Here is a 21,115-nt window from a genome sequence, read left to right on the forward strand (position 1 = left end):
ACACTGCCGTAGTCAACTATCTGCATTACAGCTACAATAAACACTTTAGCCTCCAAGATACAATTCTCTTTGACTTAGCTGGCTTAGGTCCACGTGGGATTTGACTTCAAAAGTCCCACCCTTGGGGAAAGCCTTGCCAAAACCTAGGGCAGAACCCATTTGTTATGTCCGTGAGAGAGGAGCAGATTTCTGCTCTACTAAACATTTGCTATGGGACACAGACTGGATGGTTGACAGCTGGAAGCAATGGTAATAACATCCGTATATATAAATGGAGTCCAAGTTTCATTATAATAACTGACTCATATTCTCTCTCATTCTATCTCTCTCTCTCTCTTTCTTTCTCTCTCTCTCTCTCTCTCTTTCTTTCTCTCTCTCTCTCTCTTTCTCTTTCTTTCTCTCTCTCTCTCTCACACACACACACACACATTAACAATTATGGAAAAATAAAGTAAACAACATTCCAAAAATTCTGGCATCTGGTTTTCATAACAAATTTTAGAAAAAAAACTACACCAATACATGCTACACTAAAGATAAGTTTCGGCAGCTTTAACTGCATTTTAAATCATTGTTGAACGTAATTAGCATTAAACACACAAATCAAGGTACTGTCAGGTTGATTTATTGTATACCATTAAGTTCAAACGACAAATATTGTTAAAGTCGTCAAATCAAAATTGCAGGCGTCCTTAACTTCGGTTATGTTCAATGAAGCCTTCTATTTTTTTTTTTTTTTAATAAAACGTGTTTACCAGCCTTACCTCATCGCAAATGTAAATACAGAATAATAAATGAGCTGCCGCGTTTGTTTATAAATACCCTCAAATGGTTAACCCGATCCGGTGAACGCCTACTCCGCTAAACCCCTCCTCCATACCATATCGAGAGTCCGGCAACTCACCTGCACAACACATTTTGCTATATAAAAATGCGCTCCTTTCTCCGCCGCCGATCTCGTTCAGGTAGTTTTCCCGTTCAAACATTATTTCGTGATTAAAGGCGCAGTACCAAGACGTCGCTCCGGTGGGAGCGTCGGGAGTACCCGCCGCCATCCCGCAGAAATCGGAGAGTACGCAGGCTGAGAGCACGCTCTTTCGTAGTAAACTCGCTAAGCTGAGACATGCACACCCGGACTCCCTTTCCTCGCAAGCTGTTCTACGTTAGGGAAGGGGAAAAAAAAACACGCGGCCGTATCCAATTGCAGACAGTCTAATTTTCTTTCACATTCGAAAGCCCTGCCCATTATATTCCGTTATAGCGAGAAAAAATAAAGACCGTCCCATTTTTATGGCTTAGCGCTAAGATTAAAAAGACAATACTTGACCGCCTTTACTCCCGTTGTTATTTTAAAAGCCCAGAGACATCCTCGTTTATACTGGCAATACGGCTATTACACTTTACAAACTGGAGAGCGTTTTTGTTTCACGCAACGAATAAATGCATGCTTTTTTTCGTCAAAGTAACAAATTTATCACAACACCGTAACACGCGACATCTGAAACTGTAATGTATACCTTTTAAAGAACATTGCCAGGTGGACGGTAGCACGCACAGAAAGGGGCGCAACCATAAATGCGTAAGTGTTTATATGCTGTGTCCTTGAATGCAATTCATTGCACCATTTAGTCATCTACGTTCTTTTTTTAAAAAATCGCGCACAAGCTTAGTTCGTGGGAGTGATACAATTAAATATTTTTGTTTAATTTATTGATTAAAATTTAATGAAATATGATTTTCTTACCCTGTAAAAAACTGGCAACTGCACCAGGGTTACAAACTGCAAAATTTTGTATATAATCATTCATTCCATTTTTTACCAATTTCATCAATTGGGCAACCACTACAGACACCGATACACTTATCTGAAAAATTTCAAAATACACCCTGACTGAAAAGTGTGATGTGAACATAACAGTACAGAGTTGTCATAAAATCCTAATCTAGCTGATTGAAAAACAAAGGAGAAACAGAGAAACAATCCCTTACTGAGTCAATTCTTGGAAAAGTTAAATAACTAATACTTTGGTGTTGAAATAGAGGTTTTCAAAGAAACAGATTTATGACCACGCTGTATACATGTAAATATGCCAACATAATTTATGGCCCGGTTTGCAACATCACCCTATTTTTCAGCTCTGCACCTTCCATATTGCATGTGATTCATATGTCTCCATGTTTATTGTAGTGCATGGCAAATGAATTTAGGAGTGTTTGGAATGGGGCGTGCTCAGTGCAAGTTGTCTTATCTGATTGCAGCCTGCTGTCACTTCTTATGGGCTTCAGAAGGAAGGTTTCATCCACTGAGCTGTAATTTTGGAACCTGCCTCTGACAGCTCAGGATTAACACAGGTATTTACCTCAGAGGTTACATTCCAAGTTAACATTCACAGGTAGGTGTAGCTGGCCATAAATTCTGTGTCTAAGATTACATTAAAAGCACATGAACAACAACCAAGCCCTGTGAATAAAAATTCTAGGCATATATGTTACATGTTTACAAAATTTACAGGTAAACTAAAGACTGATCAAATGTTTCAAACTTAAAATGTATAATCTATGCCTTATGGGAAAAGAAGAAAATGACCATGATCATGTTTATATGCAGCTCCTTGCAGATATTGTAGAATGTTTTAGGATTTATGGAACTGCTTTTGCAAATAAATATGGAGGGAGACAGAATTTGAAATAAGTGATCTATTTCCTGACATATGCAGTATATTCTTACATAATTATATTACGTAAATTTAGGATTTTACCCTCTTACATTCATATTTTTTCCACAAGGGATAAGTGTAATTTTAATTTCCCTAATTGCCTGCCCCACGCAGTCCTGACCTGCTATCAATGCAGATTTCATCACAGCTGTTTAATTTTCAGACCTGGTCTCACCTCGACACATGTGCCTGCCAGCAGGTTAATCTCACACACATGAATCTGCACGTGCTTGGGCCATGGAAGCCAGACATGCACAGCGTCCCGGGTTACAGCAGCCGTGCTCAGAATCTATTTGTCGACTCGTGCATATTTGGCAGTGTGGAACAGTGATGGGTTACACAGTCTGACAAACAACAGAGCCACACAGAGAGTGGGTGTGCCCGTTCGTATACCCTGGACCAACGTTTGGGACTGTAACACACACAAAAAGTGAGATGTAAAAGTGCTTTTTGGGAGAGAGATGGGTGATTTCACCCTACCATTACCGACTTGGTGCGTCCGCCCAGCACATGTAATTACACACTTGCTCTCAGGACGGGCCGGTCCCTCTCCGCCCTCTCAGCCATGTGTCGTGCAACACTTATTTACAGCGGGCTGCAGCTGATCCCGGGACAGATAAAAGGGTCGGTCGTGGCTAAATCTGAGACCTCTCCCCTTTCAGGAGTGCATTCCTCCTGAGAGCTGAACTTTGCCCCACAGATCCACACGGAATCTCACTTTCATGAGACTTGGCGTTCACAGGCAAGAGCACCAACTGCTCCTTCCCGCAGAGGATTTCCACCTCTGAACGACGCAAAGTGTGATTGTGTAACAAAATACCAAGGAAAGGTGTTGGGTTGGACATATGGACCATTTACAATTTTGTCCTTGCAAGGGCCATTTAACTTGGTGAGTGCTTGGTGCTCTGAAATTATAGAAACACTTAGCATGGGGTTCATTTTAAAGTACTGATTTATAGTTTCTATAAAATGTATTTTCAAGCTCCAAACATATCTATTTCCTAAATTATATTTGTAAGTTGAGAAACTGATAATTATTCAGAGGACTGCATTTGGTGTCCCTCAAGTAGTAATGAAACTCTTAATGAGCCCATGGTAGCTTTAGGTTATAATCAAGACCTGATCCAGTCATCACAGATCCATAAGTCATACACAATGTCCTTAATCTATTTGAGGCACATCCCAGAATAAAGGAAATGTTGAGAGATTCTGGAGGCTCCTGCCGTGTTTAGGTCTGCCCTCAGTTTCCGCCCAATGTGGCTTCAGGGAGAAATTTGTTCCACTCGAAAGTCTTTGCCAGAAGTTTGACTCACACTCACGAGTCAAACAACCGCATAAGCAGTGTAAACAGAAAGCAGTTGTGTCCATATACTTGGTACATAACCGCTCAAAAGATCCATGATACATTTTTTATCCTTTTAGGGTGGAATGAAAAGTAAAATCATTATGCACTGATTATAGTTTCCAAATATTGACTGAAAGTGGCTTCAGAGTTACTTCGATCAGATTAGCAAAACACAGCATATTTAATAAGAAAAGTAGTAATATCCTGACTTATCAGTTGTAACCCATGGTTTAAAAAGGATCATGTTGGTATAACGACTAGGAATCGCACACGTTAAATTTGCCCAAGGCCATTAGTGCAGTTATTGCTTGGTTTCACCAAGGATTACACAGGACCTAATATTTGCACTACACACAATATGGTTTTTGAAGATGTGTTTATGCACCAGCGTTGCGTGTTTGAGGTAAGGGCAGAACATTCGATTTTGCTTAGTCTAACATGCCAGGTTTTGTGAATGTTGGAAAAACCAGCTCAGATAAGCATTGTGCAATGTGCATCTGATTTGCATTTAATTTGTGTCAGTTAAACGCAAAGATTGTTTGAAATAATTGACATAGAGGAACTGTGCCTTAGGCCAGGGGACTGGTTACATACAAAGACTAACAAAGGTAATACGTGATCCCATTGTTTTCACAACGTTTTCCCGTTGTTTTCACAAAGTTTTCACAGCTGAAAACTTTATTGCATTTCTAGAAAAAAAGAACACATTTTGGCTGCAAATTAGAAGCAGCCCAGTCCTGAGTGTAATATTGAGATACTGAGTCATAGGAGGATAGGAATATAGAGCTGTTCGGCAGCTGACGCCCATAAAGGAAACCCCTCCCTCGTCTGTTGGTGTGATGTTCCTCACGCTCACGCTAGGGTCTATGTGTTGGAAGAAGCACTTCAAGGGCGCCTTATCTTCTTCGGGAAAACTTAATCGAGAAAGGTTTTTTTTTTTTTGACAGCCAGCTCTGCATAAGGCTGTCTACATTTGATTTGTGTCTAGCCAAGCACTTTCTCTTTTTTATTGTTTAAGGGAAATTCTAAACTATTTTTTGAACAAAAACTTAATGGGTGCTCAAGGAAAATACCTACAGTGTATGTTACGTGTAAACCATTCTTGAAAAAAAAAAAACCTTTTTCATAATTTGAGGAATCCACCTACGGGCAAATGACAAAGTGACTACAAAGAATAACGTTAAAATTCCCTAAAGCTAGGAGACCTCACGAGCACCCCATATGCCTAACAAATACAGTATACAGACAAGAATTCCTCCATCTATGGAACAAAAAATATAATGGTTCCAATGTTCCACTGAAGCACCTTAAATTAAAATTCTCCCACTGAGCACTGTATTTCCACAAGCCCCCAGTAGATGAGGTGTGGAGAAACTCCAGAGAACAGAGGCCTTCATCTGGGTGTGATTCTGGTCCCAAGGAGGTCATTGATTTGGACGAATCAGTAGGAACTGTCTCTTCTGTGCTCCCTGCCTTCTATACAGTGAGTTATTCTTTTTCCCTTCATGGCTTTTTGAAAGGGCACTAAGGAGCTCCCAAAACCAACAAGTGCAAGCCTGATTTATCTGTCCCTTTCTCAACATGCTCAAATACCAAGAGCGCACAATGTGTGTACTTTCAATTTTGGAATTTAGTCTGCAACTCTTAACATAAGTTATTATACAGGGTCATGGTTGCTGCAGTGGTGAAGGCATGACCAACGAAGAGTGAACACTGCCTTCTGAGAGAAAGCCAACTCCCCTGAGAAGAAGGCAGCAGCCTATGTTATGGCCGTATCCAGGCAACGAGTGTTGTCCATCCGGAAGACTGAGTCATCGCCCAGCTCCTGCTTATTTTGAGGACTCCGGTGTGCTTAATTTATACTATCGGTCATCAACTAGTCTGCCCTACCTGGGTCTGCCTAAGCACAATGTTACCCAATCACCACTTACGCAACTGCTGAGCACGCACATAGAGTCTTCATCCTAGTGTGGAGTGTATGCAGTCAAAGCCTGGTCCTCACAGAGCAGGTATCCACAGATAACCCTGTATATAAGCACTGTATGAAAGAAATTTTTAATTACATTAAGAGGTATATTTCCTTATCATAACCTCAAAAATTGAAAAAAATATTCTCTTACAATCAGCTATTGGCAATTTTCAAATGTGCAATTTAACACATTTGTTGGAGAGTCCCTGATTTAAACATAGGAACAATGGAATTCGTAATATGTACTGAGTTCCTTCGTCCAATTGGAGCGCTCTACTTTGTTGCCATCATTCCGTCCATCTTGGGAGACTCTGGATCAGAGGTCAGTCAGAAAGAGTCAGGATAAATCTGTCATCAGCCTGGACAATGCACTGAGATTCAGTAGTTCTAACAGGACACTGCACAGTAAACTGGCCAGCGAGCAGAAGAGCATAAATTACCCGTGAGGATTTCGACCCCTTAACCCTTGACTTGGCTGCAGGTGGACATGGCCGCCAAATAAATGCCATAGATGCTTTTCTATTTTAGCCTCTACCTTTGACTCTGCTGACACTTTAGAGTCATATCCACTCTTCCGCTTTCCAAAGACAGAAGAATTATCCCTCGACACTAATGAAGGAATGTATTATCAGAAACGTGAACACTGGCACCAAGAGCAGTAAAACTGTAAGGAACAGCCGACATATTCTTTCTTCTTTCATTTCAAAGGAGCTTGTCAGGTCAGACCTGAAACACCATAGGTTAGATTCCTGATCACACCTGTGGATTCTTCTCTCACTCTGGCATGCGCTAATGGCCAGCCTACTCAAGGTGTGGCTGTCCCACTGTCTGCTGAATAAAGCTAAACACCATAAATGACACAGCACACTTTAAACAGCTACCGGTTGTTGCTTTTCTCTTCACACAGAATGCTGATTGGCCCACACACTGCACATGACATACCTGAGCTGATCACAGGGGAGTGTGCACTGCAGGCAAAGCGAGGAGGAGCAAACCCACTCTGAACAAGTCTACCATTCATTTTTAATCTCGCCTGAGAGGACAGGACAGGTGATACCTTTTATCTGAATGCAGGGTGTGTCACAGAGTCTAACACTGTAAGACTGCCAAATGGAATACAATTGAGGAAAGAAACAATACCTGAAAAAGACAAGCGTGACAAGTTCGGGTGCAGAGAAGCAGAACAGAAAGAATGTCACATAGACCAATTAGAGTATAACTATTAGAGCTGTGAGCCTTCTCTGTGGGAGGGCTGACAAATATCTGTGTTATGAATCATCTTTACAAAAAGCAGAAAAACTAAATAATATTTTGTGCTTATATGTTAGAATATGTTACATATCTGGGTGCATCCATTAGGTTATTGCTGTGTTTGTCAGTCATTTTGTTCACACATTTTCAAATGTACTCAGCAGCATATGCATAATGTTGCATATACAAAAATGGCATATGGATATGCGGTATTTTCAACAATATGAAGTATATTTTACATACCACACATTAACGTATGCGTTTTACTGCTGAACTGACATGCACCCACTTTCCTAAGTTCATACTTTCTCACAGAGTGAGACTGGCGTATCAGTACAGACAGATGAAATTTGAGGAGATTGATGCGCCCCCCACGCAAGCATGCAGCACGCACGGCACAAAGAGATCCAAACACGCCGCGCCACGAAAGGTCATTCATTTCAATCACCGGGGCAAAAAACGCTGACTGGAAACGCGTCAAGGTTATAATGTCCCCCTATAACACAGAGTGCTCCTGTATGTAAATAGATCCGGGAGCCATTTGGGAATCCGGCATATGCATATGCTTCATCAATTATCAATATTGAAGCGGTTATCAGACGATTCAAGCAACAGCAGCACAGGCCCAATCGTACCCTAGCAACTCTAAGAAAGGATATGTTTTTCTCACTGTGTTCACAATTTTCTTTAAAAAAATAGCTGTGTAATAATAATTAACAAGAATGCTAACTGTAACACATCAAATCAAAGTAATAAATTAACAAAATCTTAATTCAATTGCACTGTAATTAATCCCAAATACTTTCCAATAACATAAAAAAAGTTTTTACATATTCCACATACTAACTTTGAAGCACCATACTACCATACTAACTTTGTAGCAAGCCCCCCCTCTGTCGACCAGCACTTACTGGGTTAACATCAACACGATGCGCGTAAGGAGAGAAAGGGGGAGAGAGAGAGAGGGAGAGAGAGGGAGCGAGTGAGAGACACAGACACTCAGAAGGCTAGAGTGAAGGGAGTAAGGCGGAAAGTGCAGCAAAAGAGACGAAGCAGCTGTGCACCAGCAAGCACTGACACAATGACTCTGTGCACTCTTGAAGGTTAGTACACTTTCCCAGAGCAGCCTTTCGCCAAGAGAATGTTCCTTTGCCTTCTTACCTTCGCTGTTCTGCCTCCGTTTTCTCCAGCGCCAGGCTGCAACTAAGGTGACAACGTGTCCTAAAACCACCAGTGTTGGGAACACGTTTTCCGGGGGGTTCGCCGACATTAGGAAGCCAGATAAGCTGAGAAGCGCCGGCTGAGCAGACAGGTGGGAGGGGAGGGGGGTGAGAGAGGAAGGAGGGGGGGGGGGGGTGGGTGGGGGATCGTGGGTGTGGACAGGGAACGGACTTAAAAAAAGATGGGCAGTTCAAGTTGCCCCTGTCTGCGCGATCGGAGAACGAAAAGAGTAACCCCTCTCTTTTTTTCCTCCCTGGACGATTCACTCGCTGGAGAGGACCTCTCCTCCCTCCCTCCCTCTTGCTCTGTCTCTCCTTCAACTCTCTCTCTCTCTCCCTCCCTCTTGCTCTCTCTCTCGGTCTCCCTCTCTCCTCTGTCTATATACGACTCAGTCCTTTCTTCTCTTTTTTTCCTTCCTTCCCTCTGTGTCTCACTGATGCTAGCTGTACTTTAGCCCTGTGCTGACAACCCCTTACAAAAACAAACACAGAGAATGTTTCAATATACTTTCTTCTTTTTTTTGTAACAGGGAGGCAAAGTGAATATTATCAGGCTGCACTTAGTACTTCAGCCTTCGCAAACAAACTCGCACACGTACATACGCACACAGTCTGGCAGAGAGCAAGCACTGCCCAGCCTCTTTAATTCTTTATTTCCTGCTGTTCGCTCACTGAGATCCTGCTCTCCCAGCTGTGTCTCCAGATGTGTCTTTCTTAACGCCACTTTCAGCTAAAACAAGATGCCACAGTATTTATTCTAAATATTCATTTTTATATGGTTTTGTGTTCCATACACACTCATCGATATGTCATGCTATCTATCTCTCTCTGTTTCTCTCTCTCTCTGTCTCTCTCTCTTTCTCTCTCAGGGCAGCGACGTTCGAAATGTTCTTTTTTTCTGAGTAATTGTTTCCTTGTGTTGGGCTCCATTCTCTCCCCCTAAATTTTCCAGTGGATGTTTTACTTAAACACACAGGCTTGTTGCCAGGCTTTCAGCCTGTAGCATATTATGTATCACCCCTAACCAATAAGCTTTCTTCAAGGTTCAACCACCCAGCCTTGTTATAACATCCTAATCATACAAAGTCATGCTAATTCTTATACACTTGTAATGAAAGACTTAGCCTGCTGATGGAATCACCTCAGAAAAAAGCCCTGCCCAGAGCTAATTATTTTCCCTTCACACCAACAGCTTTATTTTGAGTAAAGCTTAAGAGTCCAAAGGTTTTGCCTTTTTTTGAGTAAATATCACATCAATAAATCAATAAACACCTTCTGAAAAGTTAGTAACCCTTACTGTGTGAAGTTTTCTGTTTTATTCTGAAAAGAATATCTGCACTTTATCCTAAACGGCCCCTAAGCGCATCCTTACACTCTCCATATCTCTCTTTACATCTTCGCTCTCACGTGGGTTTTATGCACTGACCGGAGCATTGACAGCTTTGGATAGCGAAGAAGCCCGTTGTCACCAAACAAATACCCACCCCCCTTCCTTTCCAAAGCCCCAAACCAAACACCGAGAGCACGAGAGGTCGCTCAGAAGAGCTCAAAAAAAGTGACTGCTGTGCTGGAAAAACAGGTGTTGGCATTATATAGCTCTTCACATGCAAAAAACACAGCAAAGAGCAGAGGGCACGACAGACAGCTCCTGTTCAAAACGAAACGCACTTCCTATCCGTATCGCATGCAAATGGAAGGCAAATATCTTGGCTGGAGGTGGAGGGTGTGTGTGGGGGGGCACGGTCACGTACAGCGGCATCAAATAAAGAAATGGAAAAAAAATAGTCACCCACCGCACATTAAATGTAATTCAAGTCGGCCATAGCGCGGACAGGTTTAAAAATGGAAAAGAATCCGGCTTGCTCGCTGAAGGTCGTGGCGAACGGCGGGCACAAGCTTCCTGTCTTCGCAGACGAACACCACAGAACACACAGCACACGCCGCGGTGCCAGAGGGCCCCGGGCAGGGGGGGGAAAAGCCACCTACCGGGTATGATCTTCATCGGGGTGTCGGGGCGGAGAGGAGGAGGAGGACGCGGAGCGACCCGAACAGGGGGGAATGAGCAGAAAGAGGAGACTCCTGTTTGTTTGGGCTCTGCTTTGTATCTGAACCCCCTTCTTAATTTTGACAGCTCATGCCTCCTGCTTGGACATGTCAGCCTGTTCCCCAGTGTCCTTCCAATTAGCCAGGGGGTGGGGGAGGGGAGATGGGGGGAGGGGGGGAAGCCAGGGGGTATTAGAGTTTGAAAGGGATATAAATATCAAGTGGGCGCGATGGTCATTCGGTCACAGTTGGAAGATGATGAAACTGTTGTGGCGTCCGCTTGGCTGCAGTGTGCGGCAGATGCGGACACGTTTAAAGCGCCGGGGGGAGGACTATTCCGTGGCAGGTCCCCTACGTGGTCACGCCTCCACACCACGTAGGGGACCTGCCACACTCTCAACCAATCAGGACAAAGAACGCTCAGGTGTGGAGATACATTTTAAAAGCTTAAAAGACATCTACGAGGGTTCTATAAGAAATGAAAACCCAGGAAAAGTGCTTTGATGGAAGCAGCAAGCATCTATAAATAAGCCTCACAAAGGCTATTGACTTAATGTGTACCTGGTGAGCATGACTAAGAAAATTCCTATTTTTTATTTTTATTCCCTACTTTTTTATATCAAAATGTAAATAGATCTACAATATGAATGACAATTGAAAGGTAGAGAATATATGCCTCAAGCTGTCCTTTAATACCATTCCTTCTCATTTTTTACATTCCAGCAATGTCATAGGAATGCAAGCATTAATCCATGATGCAATTCCTTCACCCTGGTGCTTCAATACAAATAAACCCAGATTGTTAAGTATCTTTCAATATTTACTGTCAACTGACATTATTCACTGCCAACAAACATTTTTTGTCATCCACAAGATGTCAACATTATTTGCAAACCCTGAACATTCAAAAGCACGCCATGGTAAGGTAGATATGGTTTTGTAACAGACAAGCAAGAAATAACCACCCCACTATGTGCCATCACTATCTGAACAGTGACTGGCCTGAACTAAAACTTGTTTTCAACATTTTCAAAAGTTTACCACTTCCTTCAGCAGAGACAGGAAATGACCTTTGGAAACGGGATGGTAACGGGCTAGCACAAGCAAACCTCACAGACTGTCGGGGGAAAAAAGACAGTCCTTCAGACTTCATCCTATCAAATGATCACAGCCCAACAACGCCCCCCACCCCGTGAAAAAACAGCCAACAAACCCACAACAGTAAGGAGCTCTCTGTCCCCATAGGACGCCCTTATTTCAAACAAAACACTGGAACCCATTGTTAACATACAACAGATGACAGAATGGGATTGTGTGTCTATTAAAACCAGAGGGGTACATTTGAAAAAGAGTATTAAACAGAAATTGAAGGAGATGTAACATAAGAGAGCCTGATTCAATTTCAGTGCTTTCTGTGGTGGAAACATTGTGGCGGGCTTGGCCGTTTCTGACTCTGCAGCCAGGAATTCTGTGTTTAACCACCTAGTCGCCAGCTACATTATTTGATTTTTTTAAGAAGGACAGAGAGACGCAGTGGTCCCCAAGGTTCGAGCTCCCAACCCTCCTTCTTGGCCTGCTGTCCCCCTTGAGGCTCTGTGCAATGCATAATAGTCTCTAAATATAACAAGATTTAATGGCCTTGCATTTAAATGTGCACATGGTATTATAGATGACAGTGTTGACAGAGTGTGCAATTTCAGACTGATCTTCACTGTCATGTTTACACTACCCAATCTGCTAAACTATACCTAAATAGGATGATTAAAATCCTTTAGAGACATGCTTATTTAAGGTCCTGTTTTATTTTAAACAACAAGTAACAACTGAGAAGTGCCCTGGTAAAACACATGTACAGACATCCACACAAAGTTAATTTTTGGAAGCTGTTGTGTCTGAAAAACTACAGCTGAATCTGATAAAGAGTAGTGCTTACATCACATCCAGGAACCCAGAACAGAGAAAGAAAGAGCAATGTGAAATGGGGCTGCAGTGAGGGTTATTATGTTTTATTGTTTGCTGTTCACTGAAACTGGTCCTAGACCAGCTCATGCACCGAATGGCAGCAGAATGCTGGTTGTCGACGTTTCTGCCCGCTGAGGGAGGTTCAGGAGCAGGACGTGATATTTACATTCTCTTATGTCACCAGGTACAGCCCCTCCAGGACCGCCACATAACCAGGAATCCGTCACCAAAAAAGGCCTTGAACATCGAACAGAGACAGAGCAGAGCTCATAACCTGGACCCGGACTCCGGAATGCATAGGAGCATTAACCTCACAGCTCTCTCTGCATCTGTATAATAACCTACCACAGATTAAACAATAGCGTGCCTTCCATGAAGTGCAGTACTCTATGCGCGGGCCTCTGTAAAGGTCACACAATGCTTTGCAGACCTTGAAACACACCCTTGCTCAGATATGTGTGTGTCGAATTACTGTAGGCTTGTAATGAATGTGAACTCCGGTTGTTGCCTAGCTGATAATGAAAGTAGAACAGAGCTAGAAAGGCACACCTTCTACTGACTACTCCCCATGATAGGTTATCATTTGAGACACACATAATGTTGAAGCATAGGTTTAATCCACCATTTTGACTGCACTTTTTTACCATTGACTGTGACTTTAGAAAAACAGGTCCCCCAAAACCTAAAAAAGGCCAGTTATGCCTGATTCAATTGTACTGCAGTATTGACTATAATTAAAGCTGATTCCAGCAAGATTTTCCCTGACGAAAGCCAGGCACTGCTGGCACCCGCTACAGGATAAAAGACAATGCAGGCTTCGGTCATCAGGAGAAAAAAAAAACCCTCAGGAGGAAATTCCCGTCATAAAAGAGATGGACGCTCTAATGAGATGTTCTAATCGTGTTTTCTTCCTAATTGCTGCATTTGTTTTTAACATCGTAATCTACAGCTGTGGATTTCACTTTTGTTTTCGTCTCATTGTATGAAAACTCTGACCACCCTCAGCGACTGCAAATAGCAGTTCCTACTCTCAACTGCAGACCTGTGTTACACTGGACAGGCACAGGGTTTATCTGGCTAATAAATATCATGTCTTGGGTGTGCACTGCAATACAGAACAGCTGTCTCAGGATAAGGGGTGTGGGCCAAGCTAAACTGAACACAATTCTTCCTGTTCGATAGTAAATGTGTCTTTATCCAATAATTTGAATGGAAAATCTTTTATCACTTTTGTTTCTAGTTCTGTGGCTTGTACATTGCACTTGGTAACAGGGTACAGAGCTTTACAGCCGTAGATAATAATGGAGGACACAGGCCTATTCTGGAGTCTTCCATAATTACCATCAATTGATATCTTCCCTTAAAAAACATGAATACATGTTCAAATATGAAATACAAACACAAAATACTATCTACTTTGCCTCAGTTTGTAACAATAGACTGCGTATTTCAATAATATACAAATTATACAGGAATACATTGGAAAACAATGCACATTAAAGATTACTGTTTATATTATGTGCATATAACAACATTATGTATACATTATGTAACTTTTTATGATCCATTTTTGTTCATTTGGTACTGACATTTCTGACTGTTAGAAAAGCCTCTTCTTCATGTGGGTTTTAGCTGTGGTTGAGAGTGACATGGGAAAGTTGTGCCACGCTGTAGCCTTTTACCTCCCAGGGTCTCATCGTGGGGCTCGGGAACAAGGGATGAGCCCGCAGTGGCAGCAAGATTAGCTTCTTGCACAACTGTGGAGGCCAGATTTATAACTTGCTTTACGGGCTCATTGCTACAAAACCACAACACAATCTATTGATAGCCTGTGTGTCTAATGGCAGCGGCCTTCTAAAAGGTCAGCCTCGTTTCTGCCTAGCTGAATTTACTTTGAGATGAGTCATAATCTCTAAAGCTGTGGTTCCCAAACTGGCATGCTTGTGCCCCCAGCAACGATTGAGATGTCCCCTGGGGGCACCTTGGAAAAATGTAGTAATGACAGATTTTTAATAGAGAGGTATGCACCACAGCTATGGACATAATACGACCCTAAGTCCTTAAGGGTAAAAATAAGCTTTGGAAAAAAAAGACTAAATGAGTTGTACCATTTCCTGTGAGATCAGATTTTGGTGCCCTCAGCTCATAAAATCGATTCCCATTGATCCATGTTAGGAGGTTGTCTACACCCAAAGAACTGTACTAAGAAGCAGATAGAAAGGGCTCAGTGTACAGATTTATTATATGAAAGCCAATCCGCTACCCTTTCTGCAACATAACACCAAACAGAATTACTTGTAATATTCGCAAGCACAAGAGAAAATACTGCTAATATATATGCTATGGAAGGGAAAGTGTTAGTTAAGCATGAAAGTGCAAATCGTATGTGCAGTGTATCTTGTTATATGGTAGGCAGGATTAAATCTTAACATCGAGCCACCCATAATTACTTCAGTTATGTAGCCAATACATCTATCGGTTTACGTCATGGATTTGAGATTCAGTTCACCTCAACACAAGATTGCCGTATTGGCTTTTGTCAATTTTTTAATGGTGGGTGGTTCAGTGTTTGGACATGATTCCAGCCAGTGTTAACCACTTTCTGTTCAGATTGTTGCATAGCAATCCTCTATGAACGGTCCACCATTATGGCTCTGCATGTTTAGTTTCAGTGAATTAATCTAACAAAGAAAGAAATAAAACCTAATTAGGAAAACGTAAACGTGAGGTGGGTACTGAATCCATTGTATATTATATTATATGGTGTCTCCATTAGAGCGTATTTTGCTTTTATTGTTGCAATGAATGAGAATTGGCTTTGCCCTATAATATGAAAGTGATTGAATGCATATTACCTGCGTCTTGGGTAAAAAATAATTCACAATTTCTTTTAATAATTGTTAAATTTCTCTTAAACTACTTCAAGAGTGAAGATTGAATTATAACTAAGCACCTTTTGCTACTAAGAGATGGTCTCAGAGCATTCTAATGAAGCCATCAACCATTCAATAATATCCATAGTCACTCAAGATATTAAAATAATCAGATTCATGTCAATAGTCAAAGCCAAAACAAATGTTCAGATGTCAGCTTGAATGCCCTGTTGACTGCTTGTCTGTTTGCTTCCTTGTTTGTTTATATGAAGTGTTTCCTTGGTAACTGAGCTGACATATTTCAGCGCATGCATGGCATTTCATGCCACCATGTGTATGCTCTTATGATGAATCAAATAGAAGCAGCGAAAGGAGGTTTTTACAAGCTGTTAAGTGGCACAATTAGAGAGGACATATCTAAAGAGCTGAAGCACTAATTACTCAGCAGGTGGCAGCAATGAGTTTAACAGCTTTGGCAAACCTCAAGGGGTTTCAGCTTGCAAATGGATTTCATCAGGTAACTTGTGTATTTTGAGAACATCGCCTTTTTGATGACGATCTCTTAACTACAAGACCCAGCCCTGGTGCACCATTCCAGACAAGAAGCAATTTCTTTTTCTGGATGTCATGTAAGTGGTCCTGTATCCAAGATTATATAAAAACACTGATTACAGATACTGAAAGGAAATGGTACTCAGTGGGAGTGACAAATATCACACAGACAATCTGATAAAAACAGCAGTATATATGTGCATGTTGCACTGCCTAACTGACAAGCAGTTAAAAATAACCATTTAAATACAAGTAAATGACACAGACAGATGATTTCATTCACTGCTCTGCATACCACCAGCCTCAGCATGTGGCAAAGGCAAGTACGTGCATGCTCCTCTACTCTAGTAACAACAATGTTTTACTATAAAGACACCGCCTCCTAAGAGGATAATGTCTTACATGCCTGTTGTGCCATATTCATTCTGCATGGACGTCAAATTTGATGCCCACCTCATACTTCCTTTGGTCAAACTTTTAAAATAATGCAAACCATGTGTGCCTTACATTTACGCAATATAATATATTTGGGAATATACTGGAAAGGGAAATTCAGCTCAGTCACATGTTAGTCACTACAATGGGAGGGGGTGGCCAGCACTGCTTTACAAAACCCAGAACTTTCCGGAATGCAGCCCAAGGGTGGGGACAGTGCGCGTGCTGCTGTTTTCAGAGGCGAGCTGGCCCTTATCTGCAGGGCTGCCCATTATGACACGAGAGCCATCCAGGAGCACAAGGCCCAGCTTTTCATCTGACCACAGTCAGGGGTATCAGAAACCGCAAGACACAGCCAAGCCCCCGAGCACTCGGGCTCCTGCGTGCAACACGGGGGGGCACTAAAGACCCTCTGAGCCCCCCAGCGATCAGCGCCCCGCTCACTCACTAACTCAAGCCCTCAGCTTTTTTAGCGGGGGCGGTGGTGGGGGGGTTAGGGGGCAGGCATTCCTTTGCAAATATCTGCAGCCTGCATAAATGACTGAGGGATTGTATCACCCCTGGGAGGGGCCAGCAGGTCATGCCTGGGGCCTTGTCAGAGGCAGCTTGGGCGGATCGGTTCTGGGCTCGAAATCAGACGTGCTTCCCGCAACGGGAATAACCTGTCCAGCGTTTCTCACTCTCCCACAGAGAAGCAGCGCAATATGTGGAAAAATAACAATTATCAGGGAGGGCAACGCCTGATAGAGTGCTCACATGCGGTCCACTCTTAACTCTTAAGGTTTACGTGGGCTAAGTTTCTTTGTTACTCTGAGTCAGACCTCCCATCTCTCATTACAAAACTGTAATTACAATAATCTGAAGTTACTAAAAACAACAAGAAAAATGAATGTCTTCTCTCATGGGTGCAGAAAAACTGTTAGCTGTAATCACGCTGTAACCAGTATTCTGAACAGGGCAATTACAGCTAAATGTTTACTCCCTGAAGTAAAAGGCACACGACCTAAAAAGTAAATCAAGCAACATTAAGTACTTTCTAAGCATCCAGCACCCATGCTACTTTATGATTAGCACAGCGTCACAGTTACACGCATTTTGTACTTTATGAAAGGAATCCCTGTGGACACAATATCACCACTCTCGTTACTACAGCCACCTCGCACCTCCCACAAGCAATCGCAGCCCGAAACCCCGGCAACGGCCGTGACATCACAGATGCAGGACAGGAGGAGGGAAACACAGCTGGAACGCTTTCAAACCTTCTACAAAGTTGGGCCAGGTTTTCTCCTCCGGCTCGTCCTCTCCGAGGTCCCACTCACACTCGGGGACGGGGTGACGGGTGGCGACAGCAGCCGCCCCCTCGGTGACGGCCCCTCTGGCACCCTCCAGGGCTAATTCCGTCACGATGTCCATGTCGATGTCGGGGCCGATGAGGTCGGGGTCAAGCTCCTCCGGGGTCTGCTGGCCCATCTGCGGGTTGCAGAGGCGCTGCACCTCGATCACCTCCTCGACCACCACAATCTTCTTCCGCATGGCTGCTGAGTCTGGAGACGCGGGCTCCGGGTCGCAGGCGTCCTCTGGCTGGCTCTCGGTCTGCGGGGCAACTTCGGAGGCAGGCTCGGAGCTCCTCTCGCGGGAGGCCCTGTGAAGCGCGGCTCCGCTGCCTTGTTTATGTTCTGCGCGAGAAGCGGAGTCTGGAGTGAGTGGCGGAGGCCCTCCCTGCGCTGCTCGCGTGCTGGCGTCAGCCCCAGCTGCTGCTGCTGCCAATGCCGCCGCTGGTGGTTTGCTTTCGGAAGATAGCTCTGGGACCTCCTGCTTCATATTTTCCTCGGTGAACTCGGCAGGCTCCGCCTTCCCTTTGTCGGTGGGAGCAGAGGCCTCAGATCTTGCAGCTGCAGCTGGTGTGCTCTGCACAGAGGGGACTGTTTTGGAACAGGGCTTATCGCTCTTCGCTGCAACCCTCACTTCAGGTGTTATGGGGGCCTCTCCCTTCTCTGTGGTCTCTTTAGCTGGAGCTGCTTTTACTGAACTGATTTCTACAGACACTACAGCAGCCTCCTTTTTCCCTATTTTTCCAACTGCATTTTCAGGCTCTTTTTTCACTCTCTCCGCAGGTACAGCAGCCTCTGCCACCGAAACCAATGCTACTGCCCTCTGTGATGGTGCCGGCACGGACGTAGCATTTAATTTGTCAACCACCTGCGTTACTGTCACCTGGACCGTCTCCTGTGTGGTCACCTTTACCTCTTCGGTGGGGCCCGCTGCCCCAGCCTGCACGAGAGCTGCCGATTTAGACGCAATAATCTCTGAGGAAGGTTTAGAGCTCTCTTGCACGGCACGTCCGTTGAGGAGCTTGTCAGGACCTTTGCGTGTGGGGTCTGGGATCTCCACTGGGGTCTCCGCTGGGGTCTCCTTTGCTGCTGGCACTGGTGGTGACGTCAGCTCGGCAATGGCATTTTCATTGGACGACTTGGGAGCCCGCTGTGCATCAGCGGGGGCCGTCTGAGCTGTTGTCTTCGCCTGGACGGCGGGCGTAGCCACGCCCTCTCCTGCTGCAGGTGCCACTGCTGGTTTGGTTGGGAGTTTTCCCAACTCTGGTTTGGGAGTTTCTTGCGTCAACTTAACCTCAGAGGTCTTCTTAATCTTGCTCTTATCCACCTTGGTGGGAGGTGGAGCTTCAGTTGCCACAGCCACAGCCGATGCTGTTCCCACAGTTGGCTCTGGTGATTTCTGGGTCTCACTAATCTTCAGTGTCTTTTTGTGCGACACCTGTGTGATCACCTCAGTCGTCACCTCAGCCTTGACGGTGACTTCTGTGTCACGGGGTGTGGGTTTGGGCTTGGGTGGTTTGGAAGCCACCCATGCCGCCTCCGCCACGCAGACCTGAGCTTCTGCCTTTTCAATGGCACCAGAGGCTGGGCTTGTAGGTGGCAGCAGTGTGGCTGTGACATTTTCTTTGGCCGTTTTTTTTGGAGGTTCCCATGTTGCCTTCACCTCTGTGGTCCTCTCAGTTTTATCCATCACCTCTCTGGCTGGGTGAGGTGACTGGTCCAGAAGCTGTTTAGGGGTCTCCTGGGAGACCTGCTCCGCAACCATCTTCTTGGCCTTTTCTTTTCCTCCTTTAGAGGGCATAGCAGCCATTGTCATGGCAACTGCAGCTGCTGCTGCTGTTGCCCCTGCAACTGGTGCTGCTATGGCTGCCATTGGTTTTGTAGCGACCGGTTCAGCAACTGCCTTTGCATCATTGGTCGCAGTGATTTTCTGCACCCCAGCCATTTGAGCACTCCCCTTATGGTCCAGGGGAAGGGCCCTCTCCTCTGATGTCACCGCCATGGTGGTTTTAGCACTCTTAGTATCAGGAGGCAGCTGAGAGAATTTGACCATGGAGGCTCTCTTCACCTGGCTTTCCTCCATCACTCTCACTTCTTTGTGGGACACTTCCCCATTCCTCAGGGCCTGCTGGCTCTGGGCCACAAACTCCCATGATGCCCTGGACCTTGGTGGCTCGGCAGCGATTGGACGGCCCCTGAACCTCGGCGTCCTCTCAGTCTGTGCTTCCTCCTCTTCGGCGGCGGTCATCCTCTTGCGCCGGTAACCCTGTCTGTCCATCAGGGACTCCTGGGACTCTGTCCCAGCCCTGGAGGCAGGTTTGGGGGCATAGGACATGGGGCCTTCCACCGTCTGGACCCGTGCGGCCCTCTGCACCACGTTCAAGGTGGTGGCTGGGCGGCGCACCCTCTGCAGGGACGAGGGCACGATCTCAGCGGGCAGCCGCAGGTAGTCGCGCAGGTACACGATGCCCTCGTTGGTGAGGTACCAGTAGAAGTGCCTCCAGGCAAAGGTCTCCCTCACATAGCCCCTGGATTTGAGGGAGCCCATGGCCCTCATCACCTGCAGGTTGGTGACCCCGCGCACCTCCGGGTGCTTGCTCTGCGGGCGCTTGTCCTTCTTGGCCACCAAAACGCCATCCCGAAAGAGCAGCTCGTAAATCGCCCTCAGGTCCGCCAACGGCATCACCATTCCAGCCACCATTGTCTCTTCTCTGTTTCTGGTGTCTAATTAAGAAGCAAAACTGGAGGAGCTATGCTGGAGGGAACAAATTTCCTGAATGACCTCACTCCTGTGTGAGTAGTCCTGTGGCAGGACCGGCTGCCACGTGCTCTCAAGTTGATTAAGAAAAAAAAAAGTATGTATAAATAAATCCTCTTGTTCTGCTCGTCTGTCTCGGTCTTCCTCTTACTTCTGTGTTCTCAGAAAGTAAGTCTTTCACAACTTGTACATGTACAGGGGAAAAAAAAAGCCTCTAAAACAACTCTAAAGCAAATCTTCCCCCTAGTCAGCCTTGCCTGGAAGTAAGCAGGCACTGGACTAGCACAAACGTCAGTGACAGAGAGCCCCGCTCAGCACTGCCACGGCTCCTCCTACCTTCTCTCCGACAGAGGAAGAAATGGCTTGGAAAAAGAGAGTGGCTCCGGGAGGGAGGGGGGAAGAGAGAGAGCAGCTGGCAGGAATGAATGAGAGCGCGAGAAGGAGAGAGAATGAACGGACAGAGCGATCCACCTCGGAGGCGCCAAGCCGCACGCAGTTGGTCCGGTCCCACAGCAAAGAGGACACACACAAACGCACTCACACACACATATACACTCTCATACGCATTCACAGGCGAAGATACACACCCCAAGGGCTGACACACGCTTGCCTTATGAGCAAGTGGGTGGGTCTTTGAGGAATTAACAAAGTGAAGGGAG

General features: G+C 44.8%; 2 protein-coding genes across 3 annotated transcripts in view; both read right to left on the bottom strand.

The window, feature by feature from the left end:
- LOC118784094 (plectin-like) overlaps positions 1–18,257 on the bottom strand; it is an 85,235-nt gene extending 66,978 nt beyond the window's left edge. For both annotated transcript variants that reach the window (XM_036538095.1, XM_036538093.1), the window contains exon 1: positions 17,627–18,257. In XM_036538095.1, the coding sequence (XP_036393988.1) occupies positions 17,627–18,188 (562 nt within the window). In that variant the 5' untranslated portion in view covers positions 18,189–18,257. The remainder of the gene's footprint in view (positions 1–17,626) is intronic.
- Positions 18,247–20,713, bottom strand: LOC118785047 (nascent polypeptide-associated complex subunit alpha, muscle-specific form-like). The gene is made up of 2 exons (XM_036539572.1): positions 18,576–20,713; positions 18,247–18,273 (listed from the first exon to the last, which is right to left on the bottom strand). Exons 1-2 carry the CDS (start codon positions 20,397–20,399, stop codon positions 18,247–18,249), a joined length of 1,851 nt encoding a protein of 616 aa, XP_036395465.1. The 5' UTR covers positions 20,400–20,713.
- Between the last annotated feature and the right edge of the window lie 402 nt (positions 20,714–21,115).

Source organism: Megalops cyprinoides, chromosome 10, assembly GCF_013368585.1.
Source record: "Megalops cyprinoides isolate fMegCyp1 chromosome 10, fMegCyp1.pri, whole genome shotgun sequence".
NCBI classification, from domain to species: domain Eukaryota; kingdom Metazoa; phylum Chordata; class Actinopteri; order Elopiformes; family Megalopidae; genus Megalops; species Megalops cyprinoides.

Excerpts from the sequence above, each read along its gene's own strand:
- LOC118785047 (XM_036539572.1), bottom strand. The coding sequence starts at position 20,399 with ATGGTGGCTGGAATGGTGATGCCGTTGGCGGACCTGAGGGCGATTTAC. Across the intron at positions 18,274-18,575 it reads AGGAGACGGTCCAGGTGACA|CACACCAGCTGCAGCTGCAA; the intron begins GTAACGCAGGTG and ends CTCTGTGCAGAG.